The sequence below is a fragment of the Anabrus simplex genome, chromosome X (genome assembly GCF_040414725.1).
Source record: "Anabrus simplex isolate iqAnaSimp1 chromosome X, ASM4041472v1, whole genome shotgun sequence".
NCBI lineage: Eukaryota > Metazoa > Arthropoda > Insecta > Orthoptera > Tettigoniidae > Anabrus > Anabrus simplex.
Genome location: NC_090279.1, coordinates 186,208,880 through 186,232,171, shown reverse-complemented (window position 1 = coordinate 186,232,171; position 23,292 = coordinate 186,208,880). Strand labels below are relative to the sequence as shown.

Sequence of the window (23,292 nt, the reverse complement as noted above, 5' to 3'; positions counted from 1 at the left end):
TAAGTGGAGCTCATTCCTAATTAGTTTGACTGCGGCGCTTTCTACATCGATCAAATAGGTAACACCAGATACAAACAATGCGGTGGAGATAAAACAAGTACGACATATAACCTCTCTGCTATGTTGGAGATCGCACCTCATGAAGAATCAGTGACATCAGCTATTTCTCTGCTTCCTGTTTCTACTGAGCAAGTACTGATATCGCTGCCGAAACCAGTGTCAACTACTTCAAGGAATCCATGGAGTGCAAGGAATAGGCCCAATTTAAATAAAGTGAAAAACACTGAAGCAGCCAAAGCCTGTGAAAAACTTTCCGAACTGTCTGAAGAAACCTCCTTTACCACACCCCATTTTGTCTCTCCACAATGCTTCTTGTCTCCACATGAGCTTTGTTGTAGTTTTCTTGACCTTCAGTCCTTGGATTCAAAAAGGGAGTTGGAAGATAGGGGGCTAAACGGTAACCATTATCACCCAATAAATGCCCTTCTAGTATTCTTCCTGTTTTGAACATCTTTCTGTTTTCTGAGTTATAAAGAATGAAGCTATCATGTACTGAGCCAGGCCATGGTGCTACTACATTTCTAATCAGTAGAAACGTGTCTGAAATCGTCTGAACGTTAAAAGAAAAATATTGTTTTCTGTTGCAAAACACTTCTGCACTATGACCACCAGGAGACTGTATTGGTACATGAGTACAGTCAATTGCCCCTATTACACCCGAAAAATTCTTGAATGATAGCACGTACTTCATCTGCGCCTTGCTTCAATTTGTTCTAATAATTTCAAAGTAACTTGTTTAGAAAGTCTGTACCTCATAATAAATTTCGAATTGTCCATCGTGTGGAAATGGTCATTTTGTTCCATAATTATTCGTTCAGGTCCAAGATTCTCCAACAGTTCTATATATACTGTATAATCTCAGCATCGAAATTCTCTTCCATTTTGCACTTTGAGCTTTAACATATAAATGAGCACAATAATAATTCATGTCCACTATACTTTCCCTTAATAAAGGATAAGCAGTTCTTACCGTATAATTATTTAAATTGCAATAAACATAACTGTATGTTTACAGCATGGTAGCCATTTTAATTAACTTGAGGATCGTCAAGTAAGTTGACAAACGAAAAACTAATCTTCAAAGTTGAGGAACGATTTGATGATCATCAGTGAAAATGGATGTTGAAGAAATGTAAAAAGTGGATTTGACAGACCATCAAATATTTGACGATCGCCATCTTCCTTGATGAAGGTTGGTGAAACCGGGCGTAAGAGTTTCTGGTTTATACTGTCTGAACACCAATCCTATAACCATTCACTAATGTTTTACTGGTTATCCTTTCTCGAACTTTCCAATGATGAATTTCAAGCGCGCAGTTCACACGTATTCAAAATGCCGTGACAAAAATAAAGGAAATAAAATAAACATAGTAATGCAATAAACCTCGATGGTGCACATGGATAACCCACAAACCGGATAATCGGGAGTTTGCTGTAAATGTGAATCCCGGATGTACTGATTCAATGTGACGGGGGTTTAAATGCTAATGGAGGGCATTCTGAACATTTTACAGGTTTGTAAGAAAGAGTCATGTGGTATGCTGGTATGTACTGTTCCAGCATGTTTCCGATGATTAAATCTTTCCCACGGGTTGCGTAGTTAGAGCGTTCTTGACTTTCAAACCGACTCCCTCTACCATCTGTCTGCTAAGCATATATGCTTCCTAGATACAACTGACATGCATGGAGTGCTAAAATGAAGTGTTTATTATACGTTTTCTTAGATAAAACAGACAGCTGATTGAATGTAAACACATTGCAGCAACATGGCTGCACACAACCAGTTGAGTGAAGAGGTGTTACAAATTAGATTGGCCCCGTGGTGTAGGGGGCAACGCGTACGCCTGTCACCCGGCAGCTCCGGGGTCGATTCTCAGCCGGGTCAGGGTTTTTAATTGGAAATGATTAATATCCCTGGCCTGGGGACTGTGTGTCTGTGTCGTCCTTAACAATCCTTTCCTCACATTCAACACTCTACACTTCAGCAATTACAATTACACGCAGGTTCATATCATATGGTGCAAATTGTGGCACAAGATCTATAGAGGTCGACGCCTCCAACAAATATATATATATTTTTTTTAATGTTGACTAATGCAATGGTAGTGAGTTTAAAGTTGTAGGTATATTATTAAAAATGGTGTGGGGAAACATTTGGGATAGAAGATGAACTTGACGGAAATTGAAATAGGCATATTGCAAGACAGGAAATGCTCATTCAGGTACCGTCCCATATTAAAATATTAGGCCTACCTGGACAAAAAATAATTATCAGTTTTAATTTTGTTTTGAACTATGGGCCTCGACGTAATATTCCAAGTATTGTCAATTTATCTTCCAACCCCATTTGGTGAAAAATAATTTATAACTTGTATGTCCGAGAGGAAGTATGATTTGCTTCTCCAAAAATCTTCATCCGACAGAATCCGAAAATGAAAAACTGGGGGAATCAGCATGAAGTCCAGCACTCTCTGCATTACAAAAAAAAAAAAAAAAAATTAAAAAAAAAAATAAGAGCCCCCATTAGGTTGACCAATTCAGAATGACTTTAAGAACAAGCAATTTAACATTAACTTGTACCATGTTGGATGCATCTTGATATATTATTCTGAACTGGAAAGAGTGGGGGGTCCTGCATGTGATTAGACAATCTTATTGTATCATTTTAGAATAAGTATAGTGTATTTTCCATTGTTACAAAATTTGAAACCAATATCTTAAGTGGTTTTTACAGAATAAATTACTTAGTGAAGGTACACCACAACTACAACTGACAAGCAAATTATTACTCTAGGTTTCGCCAGACAGTGAGTCAAAGATAGTTTGTGGGAAAGGCTTAATGTACTATGTAGAGTTGTAGGAAATGAGTTCTAAGATGAAAATTATGCGTTTCCAGACCTATGTCCAGATAATGTATTTCCTTCTTCTATGTGTGAGCAGTGTGTCTTCAGAGTGGCCGTACCGTATTGTTGCAAATGGGACAGAGATATGTGAAATCGAAAATTACTTGGATTTCATAATACTCTTCTTAAGTCATTAAATACAGAATGGAGGAAACCAGGGAGAACAGCAAAACTATGTAATATTAACACAGGAATGTGGGAGAAAAAATCTAAGTAAGGTGAACACATAGAAGATGCTGACAGCTACAGATCGTATGGAACTAGAGTGGGATTGACAGCTGCTTCAACACGTGTTCTCCTGCTGTAATGGGGATGGAATGGGAAGAATCTTGGCCTCAAGAGAACAGAGTTTCTACTGTCCGAGCCATTCAGCCCAACTTGAAGATACTGTCCTTTATAAAGATGTTCTCCTCATTATGCCCAAACTATTCCTATGTTGGAAGTTTGTCCCACAGGAGTTCTTTTACGTGCCTCAGTAAATCTACCGGCATAAGGCTGACGTATCTGAACACCTTTCCAAATACCACTGGACTGAGCCGGGATCGAACCTGCCAAATTCAGCTCTGAAGACCAGAGCTCTACCATCCGAGCTACTCAACCTGGCACTGTATGTAGAATTAAAACCACAAGCAATTTAATCAGAGAACTCTCTTACCTGGAACCTTTTTGCGACTATTGTGAGATCCATTTACACGACTGGATGAGCTAGAGATATTAGCCTTTTTTGTCTTTGAAGTATCCCTCGAGGGCTGTGGCTGAGGTGTGCTTGTCTGGGATTCCAGTTCTGGAGACAATGTTGCTAATACGAAATTAACTTCAAATGCAGGGGCATTGTTCACAACGAACACGACTGGTCTGAAAAGATAAAAGACATACAGTGGTCAGTGAGATAGTTATTACTGTTACCTGTATGCTATAATCATTCCAACATACGGTAATATGGTTGTTAAAATGATTACTGATCAACATCTTATAAAATGCCTTAAAAAGTACACGTGTACCCAGATGGTGGTGCAGCTCTTTTCATGCACACCACCAATGGACATGAGCTGCATGTGTCTTTTCAACCACACACAACAGCCCTTCTGCCAATCTTAAATCTCTGGCAATATCGGCCAAAGGGTTAAAGGACAATATACCATGGGCGGTTGTAACTATGGCAATGCAGCACACCTTGTAGTTTCTGTCTTCGCCACTCAAATGTCAGACTCCAACTCTCTCGACTCTTAGTATAGTTTCCTATTACTTTTCTCACTGAACCACGAGGTGTAATTACTAGTGAGAGGGATTTTAAGCTGCGGCCCCTTTCCAAAAATATAGCTATTTACACACGATCAATATATGTATTTGCGACCGTGAAATTAAGCATAATAAACAATTTGTTGCACATTTTTGTGAGATTACTGCATTTTCCCTTCTAAGTATTTCATGCTTCAACACCTTATCCCCTTACTTTTATCTGAATTTTTTTAAAGATTGGACAGATATTTTTAAAATTTTGTTTAATCAGAAGTCAACAACAGTCAATAAATAAATATTAAGGTATAATTTATGGAAACCATCAGGCAAAAGTATGCAGAGAATGATTAAGATACCAGCACAAACTTTAGGCAAATGGAACCTCGAAATTAATACAAGGAAAACAAAAACCATGACAATATACAAGAAAACAACGATACCACACTTTAAAATTGCCCTGATAAAATTGAACAAGTGAAACAGTTTTGCTACCTTGGAACTCTGATCATGAGTGATAATCGGAGCATATCAGAAGTCACAAAGAGGATAGCAAAGGCAAAGAGAGCCATCTGCTGGCCAACAAACATATAGATATTCAAACTCGGAAGGCCTTTGCAAAAACCTTTGTATGGAACGTGCCTCTGTACGGTTGTGAAAGCTGGACATTAGGAATTCAAGAAAAGAAAAACTAGCAATTGAAATGTGGACCTGGAGAAGAATGCTATTTCTTTCTTTTTTTTTTTTTTTTTTTGCTAGTTGCTTTACATCGCACCGACACAGATAGGTCTTATGGCGACGTGGGGACAGGGAAGGGCTAGGAGTGGGAAGGAAGCGGCCGTGGCCTTAATTAAGGTACAGCCCCAGCATTTGCCTGGTGTGAAAATGGGAAACCACGGAAAACCATTTTCAGGGCTGCCGACAGTGGGGTTCGAACCTACTATCTCCCGAATACTGGATACTGGCCGCACTTAAGCGACTGCAGCTATTGAGCTCGGTAGGAGAAGAATGCAGTGGGTAAGGTGGACTGAAATGAAGAGCAATACCGATGTCCTTAGAGAGATAGGAGAAGAACGGAATCTGATAACTAAAATTGAAAACTGGAAAATAAAATTTATTGGTCACAATCTGCGACATGAGGAGTTCCCTTTGAAACATCACTGAAGGAAGAATTGCCGGAAAAAGCAGAAGAGGACGACCCAGAGTGTCTTATTTCAAGAACCTGCTTCTGAGGATGAACTGCAAGACCTACACTGAGCTGAAAAGACTGGCTCAAGATAAGACATCTATAGCTACGGCGACAAGGCTTAGCCTATAGAATATGACGATGATCAGTTATTCATATCCCAGCAACAATGGTCAACCTCAGCATCTGCAGCTGTAAAGAAAATTTAAATTTAAACAGTGATGCTGCAACAGTTTCAACTAAGATAATTTGTGAAAATGAAAATCCACAGCCTGTTTCCAGTCATTCCACCAGATCAGGAATGGAATGAATGAAGCCCCCATCCAGCGGCGAGGATAGGAAATGTGCCAGCTGCCAAAGCCTGTCGCACTCCTCTGGGGCAACGATAAATGACTGACACATGAGATGAAATGTTAATGGAGAGTGTTGCTGGAATGAAGGATGACAGGAAAAACCGGAGTACCCGGAGAAAAACCTGACCCACCTCCACTTTGTCCAGCACAAATCTCACATGAAGTGACTGGGATTTAAAGCACGGTATCCAGCGGTGAGAGGCTGGCGCGCTACCGCCTGAACCACGGAGGCAGTTCATTTGTATTGGCATGAATTTAACGGCTCCACATATCGACTGTGTACTCTCTTGTTGGCCTTGTTATTCCAGTCCGGACCAGAACATATTTTTTAACACAAAATCATGCCGAAGGTTAAGTAGTAATTGTATCCACTTTCAAAATTTAAGGAGCAATTTGTCGAAACTGATGGCATCATTCTTTGATGTGCCTTCTACGAAGCAAATATTGCAATCGATGACATGCATCAAAGAAACAAAATAAACCAGCACATCCAGTACAGCAAACACTTAAAGAACACTGAACTTTGCAAGTCAAAACCTAAGCAAACTGCACTGATATATGCCTGCACTTCAGGATTACATGAGTTAATTGCGATCTTGCCATGGCATTAATCCAGTCAGGAATTCCAGTCCACAAGGTACACAATCCTGCATTCAAATCATACCTTGAGAAATACACGCAAAGATCAACACCAGATGAGAGCACTCTTGAGAAAAAATTACATATAGCCAATTTATGAGAACGTTTTCAAGAAAATAAAAGAGGCAGCTGGCAAACATGAAGTGAGAGTGGTAGGCAGTTGATAGGAAGTGGTGTTATTTCCAAACATAAGCGAGAATGAACACGAGTCACAAATGTTGGATTGAGAAGTACAGTTTCATGGTAGTGTTGACAGTAACAGATCCAAGACAAGTGATAGCAAATCAGGACGTTCTAAAAGCCATGAGTATGATGTTGCACAGCCGCGTTTGAGTAAGGAAACGTAAACAGAACAGTGAAAATTAAGGGAGGGGAGCAAATGAAGAAAACCACAAATATTTTCATTTTCTGGGAATAGCAGTTAGTTGAGCTGGCCCTGTGGTGTAGGGGTAGCATGTCTACCTCTTACCCAGAGGCCCTAGGTTAGAGTCCTGGCCAGGTCAGGGACTTTTACCTGGATCTGAGAGCTGGTTCCACTTAGCGTACGAGATTACAATTGAGAAGCTATCTAACGGTGAAATAGCGGCCCTCATCTAGGAAACCAAAAATAATGGCAGAGAGGATTCGTCGTGCCGACCACGTGGCACCTTATATCTTGCAGGCCTTACAGACTGAATAGGGGTCGCTTGGCAAGCCAAGGCTCTTTGGAGCTGCTGCGGCATGGGGTTTGATTTGATTTAGTGGTACAGCTCAGGCAGCTCTGTGGCCAATAAAAGTCCCTTTGTTAGCCAATATAAATGCCATAAATACCTTACAGCATTCCTTACCCCCAATTGCTTCAGAATTTTTTATACCATGGAAATCTACTGAAAACCCCCCGCCAAAATTATCCAGAAGTAAGCTTTATTAATTAAAATTTGCATGAGAACCTATAAATATCTGTAACTAATAAATTCAAACTGACATGAGTACCCATGAATAGCCGAGACTCGAGTAAACTATTGTAAATACTAATTATGGACATGCGAAGGGCAAGAAAAATTGCATGTCTGATTAAACTGTCTATATGTAGTACTAAAGTGATAATGTAATAAAGAGTCAGTTTGAAAAAACTTGCATTATTAACTGTGGAACTGTATGACTCACCGTCCTGCAGTCTCGAAGTTCACTTCAACAGGAAGGGACGTGGCCTCAGCAAAGGTCAGAAGAGCTCTGAACTCCTTGAGACAGAAGGTGATGGCAGCTTCACTCGTCACTTTATACTCGTCAAACTCGCCAGGCTCCAAGCAAAGTTCTGTGTGGATCACCTTACTAGGATCTGAAAAATTAACCACATTAACAAATTCAGGCTCCTTGTGAAGTAAACCAGCTTGGAATCATAAATATAACAAGGAAAATGATATGGGTTAACAATACTACATTAGATCATTCACAATGTCCTCTACAAGTGCATTTCTTATAACACAAGAACCCTGAACTGTGTAATTAACCCTTTCCCGTCCATATTTAAATTTACTTTATTTCCAGAATGAAATGAATTGCTTTTTAGCTATCATCTTGAAAATGCAGACATTAATAAAAAAAATATGTTGTACAAAAACTAATGAAGCTAGAAACATAAATATTTCACCAAATGAAAGTCAACAGTCTGCAGGTTCGACGTAAGACAGTTTACCTGTCCACTGAAATTTAGGCCTACAAGCAATGTCATCACGCATGTAAATGCCGTAATGTTACCAATTTCATTTTCACTTTCCAGTCACTAATTGCACTTAAACCAACACTAACACTTGCACAGTCGGAATTATTGTTCACCACAACTTCAAACTTGTTATTACATAAAATATTTTTAACACAAATTAACCGCAGACATGTTTGTTTACATCTGTCATTGCTTTCTGTATTTCGTATTAAGCCTCCATAAGTTTTAAAAGGAAACTAACATCTATGGTCAATACATAGTGCATGTGCTACTAAAAGTCAGCCATATTTGCATTTCCGTCGATAGGTGGCTTACGAACGTGACTGGAAGTATAAGAACGCTTTACTATGCTATGGGTGGGAGAGAGTTAAATCAAGAAATGTATAAAGTATTAAGAAGTGGATATGTATATATTTTTAGTCACAGGATACAATAAAAAACTTCTGAAATCCATCCATTTATTTCCTTGTGGACCTTGGTTCATTACTAATATCCCATCTGGTTCTACTTGTTAGCCCAAGGAGTCTCGGTTTCTATCCCCAGCCGGGCCAGGGATTTTACCTTCACTAATTAAATCCTCTGGCTCAGGGACTGGGTATGTGTGCCATCTTCAGCTTTAGATTTCTTCCTAGGTAGAACCTCATCCTCACAGACGAGCAGCTCTTCTATAGGCATCAACTTGAAAGACCTGCACACGCCCCTCCAGAAGCTATATCCCATTATGATACACTAATGCCCCACCACTCTGGTACAACTTTATAATCATCGTTATTTTCTACTGAACCATCAATTGGCACATCATTACTATGATTGTCCCCATTTACAAATAATTCTGAACCCAAATTTGAAACCTGTCTACCATCATTAATGTTATTCTGCTTGTGCATGGCTGCTCAATCAATCAATGATCTGCATTTAGGGCTGTCACCCAGGTGTTAGATTCCCTATCAATTGCTTACCTAGCCTTTTCTTAAATGTTTTTTTTCCTCGTTTAGAACTTGCTTTATGTCGCACCGACACAGATAGGTCTTATGGCGACGATGGGATAGGAAAGGCCTAGGAGTGGGATGGAAGCGACCGGGGCCTTAATTAAGGTACACCCTCAGCATTTGCCTGGTGTGAAAATGGGAAACCATGGAAAACAATCTTCAGGGCTGCCAACAGTGGGGTTCGAACCCACTATCTCCCGGATGCGAGCTCACAGCTGCGCGCCCCTAACCGGACGGCCAACTCGCCCGGAATTTTGATCTTTCCTACTTTTAAAAGCTCCACTCAAGCTTAATTCGTCTACTGCCATTCCACGCATCTCTCCAATGACAGCTCGGAACACACCACTTAGTCAAGCATCGCGTCTCCTTACTTCCAAGTAAGCGGTGTGAGGGGTAATCATAGCTACTGCGCATGCACCTCTCTCAAGTGACTTACTTTTTACAAAAACTTCAGTAAATATCCACCTAATTAATACAGTTTACTCAATGAGAGTAAAATATTTTTTTTTGCAAAGTTTAAAAGTGGTGGAGCAATTGTGCCTTAGTTGCACATTTAATATAAGTACTGTATAATGAACAGTTTGATACTGAATATATATATATTGATACAGAGAGCTTACACTGTCTGATGTTTGTACCTAAAAGTGTAGTATCTGTTACTTGTGCCGTACCTACAGTACAAGCTGCTGCGACTTCTCATCAGACGCAGATAGTAATAGTATGATATAGATGTTGATTCCCATAGGGAATCTGAAATATTTGTCCTGAATGAGTAAATTTATAATGTTAAAAATTAAATAATTGAAAAGGAGGTTCAACCTATTCAATACTTAAAAGAAAGAAATGCAGTAATCACATTCCTATTTAAATGGGACCGGTTTCGACCTTAGTCCAGGTCATCATCAGCCGTAAAAACATGTACAATGTTTATGAATATTGGAGGTCAGTTTCACACTCTGATAGGCACAAAGACACGACACCACATTCTGTCATGCACAAAGTCACAACCCTATCAACTAATATACGAAGATCAAAAATAACTTGAAGTCGCAGACGAATAGATTTGTAGTAGAAAGCCGCCAGCTCCTGGTGATCAGCGCGGCACATTCAAGGTCATGCGCTGCGGTCGAACGCCAAAGTAGAGTGGAGAATGTTTTGAAGGTCCAGAATTTGTCACGGTTGCGGGAAGTTAAGTACGTATATGAAAATATACGACGCAAATCAGTATAATTGAATGAGTACTTGTACTCCTGCTAAGTTCTTGGAAAACAGTTGACTTGAAAAAACTCTACAATTGAATGAGTACTTGTACTCCTGCTAAGTTCTTGGAAAACAGTTGACTTGAAAAAACTCTACAATTGTTTTTTCAAGTCAACTGTTTTCCAAGAACTTAGCAGGAGTACAAGTACTCATTCAATTATACTGATTTGCGTCGTATATTTTTATATACGTACTTAACTTCCCGCAACCGTGACAAATTCTGGACCTTCAAAACATTCTCCACTCTACTTTGGCGTTCGACCGCAGCGCATGACCTTGAATGTGCCGCGCTGATCACCAGGAGCTGGCGGCTTTCTACTACAAATCTATTCGTCTGCGACTTCAAGTTATTTTTGATCTTCGTATATTAGTTGATAGGGTTGTGACTTTGTGCATGACAGAATGTGGTGTCGTGTCTTTGTGCCTATCAGAGTGTGAAACTGACCTCCAATATTCATAAACATTGTACATGTTTTTACGGCTGATGATGACCTGGACTAAGGTCGAAACCGGTCCCATTTAAATAGGAATGTGATTACTGCATTTCTTTCTTTTAAGTATTGAATAGGTTGAACCTCCTTTTCAATTATTTAATTTTTAACATCAATAATTTCAATACGGAACAATGAAATTTTTATCTTTAAATTTATAATACCAATATAAATTTTCCAGCTAACTCATTCTTGGTTGCCAGCGTTTCGCCCTCGTGTGCTAGGGCAGGCATCAATTTTTGATAATGAGACAAAGTCTCTTAGTGCATTGGCACTGCCGGTGGCTCCAGTTAGCCTACGCAGTGGCCTCCACGGTATGCACTAGCCAGCGTATTGGTAGGTGTGCTAGGTACCAACTGATGAGCCCACCCTAGCACACGAGGGCGAAACGCTGGCAACCAAGAATGAGTTAGCTGGAAAATTTATAATGTCCAATAACGGACCATTTATATTGATAGTAATAGTAGCCGATTTGATAACACTGTCCTACAAACATACATCTTCACTATAAGCTGCTATACCTCTCAGTGTTCAGTCGGCAAACCTGTGAGAATTATTAAATTCCTCCACAATATTCTGCCCGCAACTACCGTACTTCTGTGGTCTCGTTTAATTCCACACCCCTTATCTTTAAGTCATTAAAAGCTGAGTCTAGCCATTGTCACTTGGGTCTTCCTCTACTTCTCCATTATTCTATGTAACCTATCCTCCTCCCAAGTTCCTTGAATAATAAATATAACAAGTACAACCCTATAACATACCAGTAAAAACCCACACTATTAAACAAAGAATTTTAAAACACACTATTAATGCAATGTATTTTTATTTTATTCTTTTGACTCTCCACAAAACCATGGTGGTTGAAAACATATGAGCGACAGTGTGTGATACAAATTTGACTACGAGCATTTTAACCACAATAACTGGAATTACCAGAGTTGCCCTTCAATGGATACTTGTTAAAGGGTTTTGAGTATACCCATTCTGAATACGGGACCTAGGATGAGTCCTGTATCATTATTTTTAGTCACTACCTCTCCGTGCTGGGAGTGCGTGATTTGCGCACCTCCTGCCTTCCTTGGATGTGGTGGCCGTTTCTCAGGTTCCCACTCCAGAATCAAACCGTGATGAATAGGAACTGTCCCGGCATTTGCCTGGAAGTGAACACGTGAAAGCACAGAAAAGCAATCTCAGGACTGCCGATGGTGAGGTTTGAACCCACTTGTCTCCCAAATGCAGAGCTTGGCTTCAAAGCCAAAGTGCGTTCACATGCATGGTCACTCCATAAACATTCTTTTGGCTTATCCCAGTTATTTCAGGCCGGGCTGAGTGGCTTAGACGGTTGAGGTGCTGGCCTTATGACCCCAACTTGGCAGGTTCGATCCTGGCTCAGTCCGGTAGTATTTGAAGGTGCTCAAATACATCAGCCTCGTACAGTAGATTTACTGGCATGTAAAAGAACTTCTGCGGGGCAAAATTCCTGCACCTCAGAGTCTCCGAAAACCGAAAAAGTAGTTAGTGGGAAGTAAAGCCAATAACGTTAGTTATTTCAGGGATCGCTGGAGCCATCCGTCTATTTTGGTTTAGGCCGGAGGTTTAAGTCCGGATGTCCTTCCTGACACAATGTGAATTTTGAGATGAAAATCTCAACGGAGGAGTGACCAGGATTCGAACCTGTCTTTCGGATGAGAAGCCAGCAGCGAAGCCACCGAGCTAATCACCTCCCCATCCCACACAAACCACTGTCCTTGTTTTAAAAAGAAGCCCACTGACCTTCGACAAAAATAGGGACTATTTCAACTCACCAAGGGTGTCGTCTGAGTAGCTGCGGAGATAAGTCTTGCTTGGGGTTACAGCCAGCGTGACCTCTTCTTGGGTGGCTTGGAAATTGAGCACAGCGTCCGAGTAAAGACGCACGTGAGCGGCTAGTTGGTGTGCTGAGGTGTCCTTGGTGTAAACGACCTGCAGAGTCTCACACTCAATAATGGGCATGTAGTGAGTCTTCACAACACCGTGACGACACCTCATCTCCAGCACCAGGCGGGAACCGTCGGGCTCCAGACGTAACAAGCAGGTCTCCACCTGCTTGTCCAGCGTGTTGGGTGAGCGGAACACGGGTAGACATGACTAAAACAACACATATAGTTGGGTGTTTAGAAAGCATATTTTAAATATTGTTATACAGCTGGGAAAAAAAAAAATGGAGGCACAGTTCAGACCACACCAACATATATTGAGACTGTCATAAGATCTGTCAAGAAAAACTGAACCAGGTCACCACTACCTTACCCATCTCCATACAGACCATGAAAGCCCTTGGGAAAGTGAAAAGCAAAGGCTTATAATTTTCATTACCTTGGCATTTCGTAATTACAATGTTTTTGGTTTCACGTCCCACTAGCTACTATTTTATATTTTTTGGAAATGTTTAGGTGCCAGAATTTTGTCCTGCAGGAATTATTTTATTTACCAGTAACTCTACCAACGTAAGTTAGGCGTATTTGCACACCTTCAAATACCACAAAAGAATACTTCAAACTGCAATGCAATTACATTTTTGTGTAAGTTGAAACCAGTAAATTAACTTTATCATTTAGACAATTTTCAAATAGCTCATGTGAATGAAATAAATGATCTTGGTGTGACACTTTCAAACTGTTACTGTCTTTCTTTTGACAAACATTTAGACAAGATTTCTATGAAAGTGTTTAAATTACTTGGCTTTCTGAAAAGAAACTGCTCCGAATCTGTTTGTCCTAGAATTTTGATAACTTTGTTTTGCACTCTAATCAAACCATTGCTAGAATACTGTTGCGAGGTGTGGCTACCTTCTCAGCAGTATTTAATACAAAACTTGGAAAGAGTCCAATCTAATTACGGGTCTTTTTGTGAGACGGTGAGTATGAGAACATTCCACTTGCGCTGCAGACATGTCAATGCCCTCTTTCTGTATAAGTGTCTGACGAACAGAGTGGTTTGCTGAACATTGTTGGAGTTGATTCCATTACATGTTCCTTGCCACAATACTAGGCAAAGGTATATTTTCCATTAGCCTAAAATGAGGACTGTGGCTCGGGCTAACTCATGAGAGCACTAAAATCAGTGAATGAGATGGGTGAATCAGTGGACCCTTTTCACTCACCCAGCTCGAAAATTAGATGTACCGTAATGACCTCGAGAATGTAATGTCCTCTGTATAAATATGTACATATAAACATGTCTAGATTTTGTTTAATTTGGTAATTATTTTAGAAAAATACTTTTATATACAGTTCGCGCAACTTTTAGTGATACCTGGTTTTACGGGGGTGAGGAGTAAGAAGGAATCTCTCCTGGTTCTGATAATACTGCCAACTGAATGGAAATGAAATCTGAATTGAATCGATAGTATGATCGATATGAATTTTCTAAACCTTGCATTACCTTAGCATGAATTCTCTGAAATATCACTTCCACAATCGTCACTGCTATCTGCAGTACTATTAATTACAATCACGTCCATGGGTATTTTCATGACACCGTTGTGCCTCCAGTATTCCTCTTCCAGTTCTTTCACCTTTCTGCAATACCCATCCCAATCTGCGGCAGATCCTAAATGGAATGCCCTGATGGTGAGTCGTCGTAAGTTAACTGTTGACAAGTCTCCCGTAATATTGCGTCGTTTGAATTCGCGTTTTATTTTTACCCATGCCAATTCAATGGCGTTCAGATCACAGTTGTATGGGGGAAGACGAAGAATGACGAGACCTGTTTCACCAGTCATGACGTCAACAGCATAAATTTTATTAGGAGGCCTGTTTTCCTCACTCATGTTCAATTCTAACCTATATTTTGGCTTTGCTGTGTAAACAACAAACTAGTACGTACAGTGTACACCAGATGTCTCACGACGATGCATACTCGATTCATAGTTTGTGTTTCAAAGGTTGCCAATACGAATCTCGAAGATAACCGAGATCTACCAATTCAGCACTAGGGAGCCTAGGTATCACTAAAAGTTGCGCGTACTGTACTTAAGGTGTATTAGTTGTGTATAATGTTTTACTGAATCATCTACAACTAGGTAAATAACCCATTGATGTTAAATAATTATTTTTTTACAATTTGCTTCAAATCACAAATATTACAACAATATTTATTGAACCACCTATTCAATATATTCCGCTATTTTATGGGGTTAAAATTTTACATAAGGTACATGTTTCACCCTTTTTATGAGCATCATCAGCCTAACTCAATCTTAAAGTTATTGCTTGTGGAACCTATCTAATCTTATAAAATTAAGAATTAAAATGTTGAACAATGATCTCTTAAAATATTGTATACGAACATCTAAAATGGGGACAATGCACAGAAAGTTTTGGTAAGTATATTGAGAAATAACAGTTTAGAAGGCTATAATATGTTCAATCTTGAATATGTGAGCGTCTAAAACCAAAATGGATCTTCTTCGTTTTATACATCATTAGAACTTTAACGGCCTTGAGTGTGTGAAAGTACATTCATCCTAGGGGAACATTTGACCCACTCCCGTAACATGAGTTCAAGACAGCAAGACCAATGCCAAATATATTTACGCCGGGCTGAGTGGCTCAGACGGTTAAGGCGCTGGCCTTCTGACCCCAACTTGGCAGGTTCGATCCTGGCTCAGTCCGGTGGTATTTGAAGGTGCTCAAATACGTCAGCCTCGTGTCGGTAGATTTACTGGCACGTAAAAGAACTCCTGCGGGACTAAATTCCGGCACCTCGGCGTCTCCAAAAACCGTAAAAGAGTAGTTAGTGGGACGTAAAACAAATAACATTATTAAATATATTTACAACTCGAGTATGAACATATCAAACTGTTAAAAGAATATGGTTTATTATCAGAAAGTCATAGAAAAATGTATGGGACTTCTTGTTGGAGATGTTGTTAATGATAAAATGTTGAGGTGTCAAAGCTAGCTGTTGCCACTGCTATGATATGTTGGGAATCAACAGGTTCCAAAAGACGGTCAAGTGGGTGTAGTTATCCCTGTTGAAATAATCGAGGAAGTGATAGTGTTTTATTTGTACGGAGCGTGTCAAGTACGTCAGACTGTTCCAGCAGCGCTAGCTTGACTGACCTTTCTAATTTGTTTTATGTTGCACCGACACAGATAGGTCTTTGCATGTTAGAAATCTCATTCCGTATTGACGGTTATCACTTTACAAATAAAAAGTATTTATAAGATCCTCCTTTTCAATACAAAACAAACCATCTGTTAGATGGGACAATATCTTTACATGTTTCAGCCTAATCTCAAGGCCATATTCAGTAGAAGAACAATTATTACATTAAGTAACAAAATAAAAAACATTGATGAAGTAAAATACAATGATCATGATTCTTAAAGTAAAAAACATATTGAGGTAAAAAATTCTCTCGTCTGAAAGGCCGTTTTGATTGACAATAAAACTTGCCGATTCTTTAAAATGAAACACTGTGTTGTACAGCGTAGTGAGACCGTCAATAATGTGGTTAATAAGTATGCAACATTTGTTAAAAAGCTGTCGTCTCACGTGGTACGACCATGTCAGTCTCAAGTCACAATGACACTAGCCTTGAGATTAGGCTGAAACATGTATAGACATTGTCCCATCTAACAGAAGGTTTGTTTTGTATTGAAGAGGAGGATCTTATAAATACTTTTTATTTGTAAAGTGAAAACAGATAGGTCTTATAGTGACGACGGGATATGAAAGGACTAGGAGTAAGAAGGAAGTGGCTGTGGCCTTAATTAAGGTACAGCCCCAGAATTTGCCTAGTGTGAAAATGGGAAACCATGGAAAACCATCTTCAGGGCTGCCAACATTGGGGTTCGAACCCACTATCTCCCGAATGCAAGCTGATAGCTTCTTCTTCTTCTTCTTCACAGTATCATATCAGGTCCCCCTGACGTTGGCGATCACTGTGGCGAATGCAGTACGATCTCTTGCTAGGTGGAAAAGTCTTTCAACACTGTGAATTCCAGTCCATTCTTTGATGTTTCCAAGCCATGATGTTCGCCTCCTCCCGACACCTCTTCGACCCTGTATTTTGCCTTGTACAATCCGCTGTAAGATGAGGTAACGGTCATTTCTAAGGATGTGGCCAAGGTACGAGATCTTCCGGTGTTTGAATGTTTGAACGAGTTCCCGACTTGTTCTTGCCCTTCTGAGTACTTCTTGGTTCGTTAGACGTGCAACCCACAAAATCCTGAGCATCCTACAGTGGATCCACATTTCAAAGGCTTCCAAGCGTTTCAATGATATGTTCTTGAGAATTCATGTTTCCACACCATATAGCTGATAGCTACGTGATCCAAACCATGCGGCCACTTGCTCGGTGTATAAAAATAAATCTATCTACGTATCTATCCACAGAAATAAGCCCCGATCAAACCCACCAACTTGTGCTAAGGAGACCAGCCCTCTACTGCCTGAGTCACTTTGTCAGTCAGCACTACATGGGATGGTGTGGTTAGCCTAGGCGTAATTAACCCCAGGAATTAACCTGGTACTAATTAATATCATTGTTTTATGTCCCACTAACTACTTTTGAAGGCTTTTGGAGATGTCGAGGTCCTGGAATTTTGTCCCACAGGAGTTATTTTACATGCCACTAAATCTACCGACATGAGGCTGACGTATTTGAGCACCTTCAAATACCACCGGACTTAGCCGGGATTGATTCATAAAAAGTCCAGTGCGCATTAAAAAGATGTTAAAGATAGGAATCCTTGAGTTGCTGGATAAGGAGATTAGTAAGTATATCCTGGCTCCTTTAAGATGCTGTTATCCAATTGAAGAACAACTGAGCCGAGGTCACGGCGTTTATTTATGATTAAAGTCCAGTGCGCCGTACAGCATTAAAAAGTTAAGAATCCAGAGATGCGCTAAAAGTTAAAGGTGTAAAAGTAATTCTTAAGTTGCTGGTCATGTAAATTGAAAAAAGGCTGGCTTCCAAGTGATGCCGCTGTTCATTCAGAGATCAACTGAAATTGTAGTAACATTGTCTTCACAAGATGTTTATAAACTTGATATATATGGGGATGCGAAGTATGATGCTAGAAAAAAGTGTAGCGTATCTCTGGATTCTTAAGCCTCCACGCGCAACTATCACCTTCCTTGATTAATAAATTTCATGATGTTCCGTATTGATAGCTATAGTATGTCATAGAAAGAAAGAGATCCACCTTATCAATACTAAATTTAATAATGTTTTTTAAAACAGAACCGGTTTCGACTTATCACAAGTCATCCTCTGCTGTCATTTACATACACATTAGAATACATGTTTTAACAGTTGTATCTGACAAATAAACATGTCATGTTTGATAGACATTAGGTAGTATGTCTAGAAGTGAAATTCTGCTTCTTACGTCTAAGTTTAGAGGATCAAGAATATTAAAAAGATATCTATCTTTAATACATTAAAAGAATTATAACACATGATAAAATTTGTTGTTTACACCTGACCTTGAATATAGCATTAACGTTCAAGTTTTACTAGTAATAGTTCTTTAAAAGGGCTTTCATATTGCCTTGTTTTTAGTCAACTAAATATGCTTAAATGTAACCACATGTGCTTATACAGTATACTTTTTATTAGGCTTAGACTTTGTCAAAATGAGTAATGTGAATTCGAAGTTGAAATTACAATAACAAAGTGAAATGCGTTTGAAATAATAGTAAGCTAGGTAATTGTAACCTCTGTTGAATGACTCCTGCAATTATATGCTATTTAAAATACATTTCATGCAAAGAAGACATTAGCACACTTCAATATATAAAAGTTGAAAGGTATAAGACAATCATATACGTTTTGTGAAATTCATATGAAGTATTGTTCTTTCTTCATGCGTATGTGTCAATTTCAAATGGGGTAGTATACTTTATATAAACTTTGTTAAATTAAATAATGTGAATCTGAATTTGAGATTGCGTTGAGAAATGAAATGCCATGTAATTAAAACCTGTATTGAATGACCTCTTCAAATATATACTGTGTAAAATACATTAAATGCAACATAAGACAATGGTACATATCAATATGCAAGTTAAAAGGTAAGAGGTAGTCCTGCAAATTTGTAAATCTTCATATGAAGTACTGTTCTTCACGTGTACATGCCAAGTTGAAATGGGGCACTATTGGCCACTATTTGCTAAAGTCCAATCATTATAAACTTATATTGTCTTGTTAAATATACAGATTGAAGATGAATGTGCTGCTGGGGTTATGAAAGCTGTTGTTGTAGGTGGTTCTTTTTCGGTCTATGATACTTGCTAACTATTGTCGTGAGATGATTGGGAAGTGTATCGCTTGGCAGCTTGGCGTGTACTATATCGTGAACTTGTGAACAATAGTTAGCAAGTATCATAGACCGAAAAAGAACCACCTACAACAACAGCTTTCATAACCCCAGCAGCACATTCATCTTCAATCTGTATATTTAACAAGACAATATAAGTTTATAATGATTGGACTTTAGCAAATAGTGGCCAATAGTGCCCCATTTCAACTTGGCATGTACACGTGAAGAACAGTACTTCATATGAAGATTTACAAATTTGCAGGACTACCTCTTACCTTTTAACTTGCATATTGAAATGTACCATTGTCTTATGTTGCATTTAATGTATTTTACACAGTATATATTTGAAGAGGTCATTCAATACAGGTTTTAATTACATGGCATTTCATTTCTCAACGCAATCTCAAATTCAGATTCACATTATTTAATTTAACAAAGTTTATATAAAGTATACTACCCCATTTGAAATTGACACATACGCATGAAGAAAGAACAATACTTCATATGAATTTCACAAAACGTATATGATTGTCTTATACCTTTCAACTTTTATATATTGAAGTGTGCTAATGTCTTCTTTGCATGAAATGTATTTTAAATAGCATATAATTGCAGGAGTCATTCAACAGAGGTTACAATTACCTAGCTTACTATTATTTCAAACGCATTTCACTTTGTTATTGTAATTTCAACTTCGAATTCACATTACTCATTTTGACAAAGTCTAAGCCTAATAAAAAGTATACTGTATAAGCACATGTGGTTACATTTAAGCATATTTAGTTGACTAAAAACAAGGCAATATGAAAGCCCTTTTAAAGAACTATTACTAGTAAAACTTGAACGTTAATGCTATATTCAAGGTCAGGTGTAAACAACAAATTTTATCATGTGTTATAATTCTTTTAATGTATTAAAGATAGATATCTTTTTAATATTCTTGATCCTCTAAACTTAGACGTATGAAGCAGAATTTCACTTCTAGACATACTACCTAATGTCTATCAAACATGACATGTTTATTTGTCAGATACAACTGTTAAAACATGTATTCTAATGTGTATGTAAATGACAGCTGAGGATGACTTGTGATAAGTCGAAACCGGTCCTGTTTTAAAAAACATTATTAAATTTAGTATTGATAAGGTGGATCTCTTTCTTTCTTTGACATACTATCACCTTCCTTCAAGTTCCAAAAAAAAAACAGAAGAACCTTTCTAGCATCCATGTGTTTTTACGTCTATGAATAGGCCTATCTTGAAAAACGACGTAACTTCGTCCCAGTTGTTCTTCGAATGTACAACAGCACATTTAAGGAGCAAGCATATATTGAATTCCTTGACCTACAACTGAAAGATTTCCATCCCTAACAACTTTTTAATGCTGTACGGCGCACTGGACTTTAATCGTAAATAAACGACGTGACTTCGGCTCAGTTGTTCTTCAATTGGATAACAGCATCTTAAAGGAGCCAGCATATACTTAATCTCCTTATCCAGCAACTCAAGGATTCCTATCTTAAACATCTTTTTAATGCGAACTGGACTTTTTATGAATCCCTGTCATGGAGTTAATTTTTAACATAGTGCTGCACGTCTCTGTAATTCTTTTCTCAATACCTCACATGGTATGTACATTTACGAGACCTTACGTGTCTTTACATTGTTTGATTTCTTCGGTATTTATGTTTTAATTTTGCTTTAGGCTGATGATGACCTAATATTAGGTCGAAACTAGTCCCTAATCATATGTAATTTAAACTCGGTATATTTTTTATTGAAAAGGTGGACCTTAATAATACATTAGTTTATCTCTATTGTAATTACAGTTAAATACAGATCTATCATAATGAAACTCATTTCATTTAACAGTATCGTAAGCCTTTTGAAAATCAACAAAAGTGATCACTAAATTTTTGCTCCTACAGCGTTGATGTTTTATGATCCATTTGAGACTAATAATTTGATCTGGACAAGTTTGTCCTGGACGAAAACACCCTGATATTCACCCAATTCACTATCAAGCTGGTCATGGATTCTGGAATATAGGATCTTAGAGAAAATTTTATAGGTGATACCTAGCTATTAATAATAAATGGGACTGATATCATAACTGAATCGTTTCATGCCGAAAGGGCCTTAGTCTAAAACAGCTGTTTTTTAGGAACATAAAAATATCATTTTGAACCAATATATCACCCAAATCACATCGAAAACACCTGTGTTAGGTAGGTTACAGCTCAGCTATTGATATTCTAAGAACATGCAGATGTTCAACTATGTAATTTCCATTTAAGGGCTATAAAATGCACTGGACTGCCCCTGAATCTGAATCTTCTCGAAGCAAACATCAATCAATCAATCAGTACTGATCTGCATTTAGGGCAGTCGCCCAGGTGGCAGATTCCCTATTTGTTGTTTTCCTAGCCTTTTCCTAAATGATTTCAAAGAAATTGGAAATTTATTGAACATCTCCCTTGGTAAGTTATTCCAATACCTAACTCCCCTTCCTATAAATGAATATTTGCCCCAGTTTGTCCTCTTGAATTCCAACTTTATCTTCATATTGTGATCTTTCCTACTTTTATAAACGCCATTCAAACTTATTCGTCTACTAATGTCATTCCACGCCATCTCTCCGCTGACAGCCCGGAACATACCACTTAGTCGAGCAGCTCTTCTTCTTTCTCTCAATTCTTCCCAACCCAAACATTGCAACATTTTTGTAACGCTACTCTTTTGTCGGAAATCGCCCAGAACAAATCGAGCTGCTTTTCTTTGGATTTTTTCCAGTTCTTGAATCAGGTAATCCTGGTGAGGGTCCCATACACTGGAACCATACTCTAGTTGGGGTCTTACCAGAGACTTATATGCCCTCTCCTTTACATCCTTACTACAACCCCTAAACACCCTCATAACCATGTGCAGAGATCTGTACCCTTTATTTACAATCCCATTTATGTGATTACCCCAATGAAGATCTTTCCTTATATTAACACCTAGATACTTACAATGATCCCCAAAAGGAACTTTCACCCCATCAACGCAGTAATTAAAACTGAGAGGACTTTTCCTACTTGTAAAACTCACAACCTGACTTTTAACCCCGTTTATCAACATACCATTGCCTGCTGTCCATCTCACAACATTTTCGAGGTCACGTTGCAGTTGCTCACAATCTTGTAACTTATTTATCACTCTATAGAGAATAACATCATCCGCAAAAAGCCTTACCTCCGATTCCACTCCTTTACTCATATCATTTATATATATAAGAAAACATAAAGGTCCGATAATACTGCCTTGAGGAATTCCCCTCTTAATTATTACAGGGTCAGATAAAGCTTCACCTACTCTAATTCTCTGAGATCTATTTTCTAGAAATATAGCAACCCATTCAGTCACTCTTTTGTCTAGTCCAATTGCACTCATTTTTGCCAGTAGTCTCCCATGATCCACCCTATCAAATGCTTTAGACAGGTCAATCGCGATACAGTCCATTTGACCTCCTGAATCCAAGATATCTGCTATATCTTGCTGGAATCCTACAAGTTGAGCTTCAGTGGAATAACCTTTCCTAAAACCGAATTGCCTTCTATCGAACCAGTTATTAATTTCACAAACATGTCTAATATAATCAGAAAGAATGCCTTCCCAAAGCTTACATACAATGCATGTCAAACTTACTGGCCTGTAATTTTCAGCTTTATGTCTATCACCCTTTCCTTTATACACAGGGGCAACTATAGCAACTCTCCATTCATCTGGTATAGCTCCTCCGACCAAACAATAATCAAATAAGTACTTCAGATATGGTACTATATCCCAACCCATTGTCTTTAGTATATCCCCAGAAATCTGATCAATTCCAGTCGCTTTTCTAGTTTTTAACTTTTGTATCTTATTGTAAATGTCATTGTTATCATATGTAAATTTTATTACTTCTTTGGCCTTAGTCTCCTCCTCTATCTCGACATTATCCTTGTAACCAACAATCTTTACATACTGCTGACTGAATACTTCTGCCTTTTGAAGATCCTCACATACACACTCCCCTTGTTCATTAATTATTCCTGGAATGTCCTTCTTGGAACCTGTTTCTGCCTTAAAATACCTATACATACCCTTCCATTTTTCACTAAAATTCGTATGACTGCCA

At 38.6% G+C, this 23,292-nt stretch overlaps 1 protein-coding gene across 1 annotated transcript in view; it reads right to left on the bottom strand.

Moving 5' to 3' along the window:
• Positions 1-23,292, bottom strand: part of Rad9 (cell cycle checkpoint control protein Rad9) — a 30,253-nt gene that overhangs the window by 3,120 nt on the left and 3,841 nt on the right. The window contains exons 3-5 of the mRNA XM_067158782.2: positions 12,625-12,946; positions 7,524-7,695; positions 3,619-3,818 (exon numbers count right to left, since the gene is read on the bottom strand). Coding sequence (XP_067014883.1) covers positions 3,619-3,818; positions 7,524-7,695; positions 12,625-12,946 — 694 coding nt within the window. The remainder of the gene's footprint in view (positions 1-3,618; positions 3,819-7,523; positions 7,696-12,624; positions 12,947-23,292) is intronic.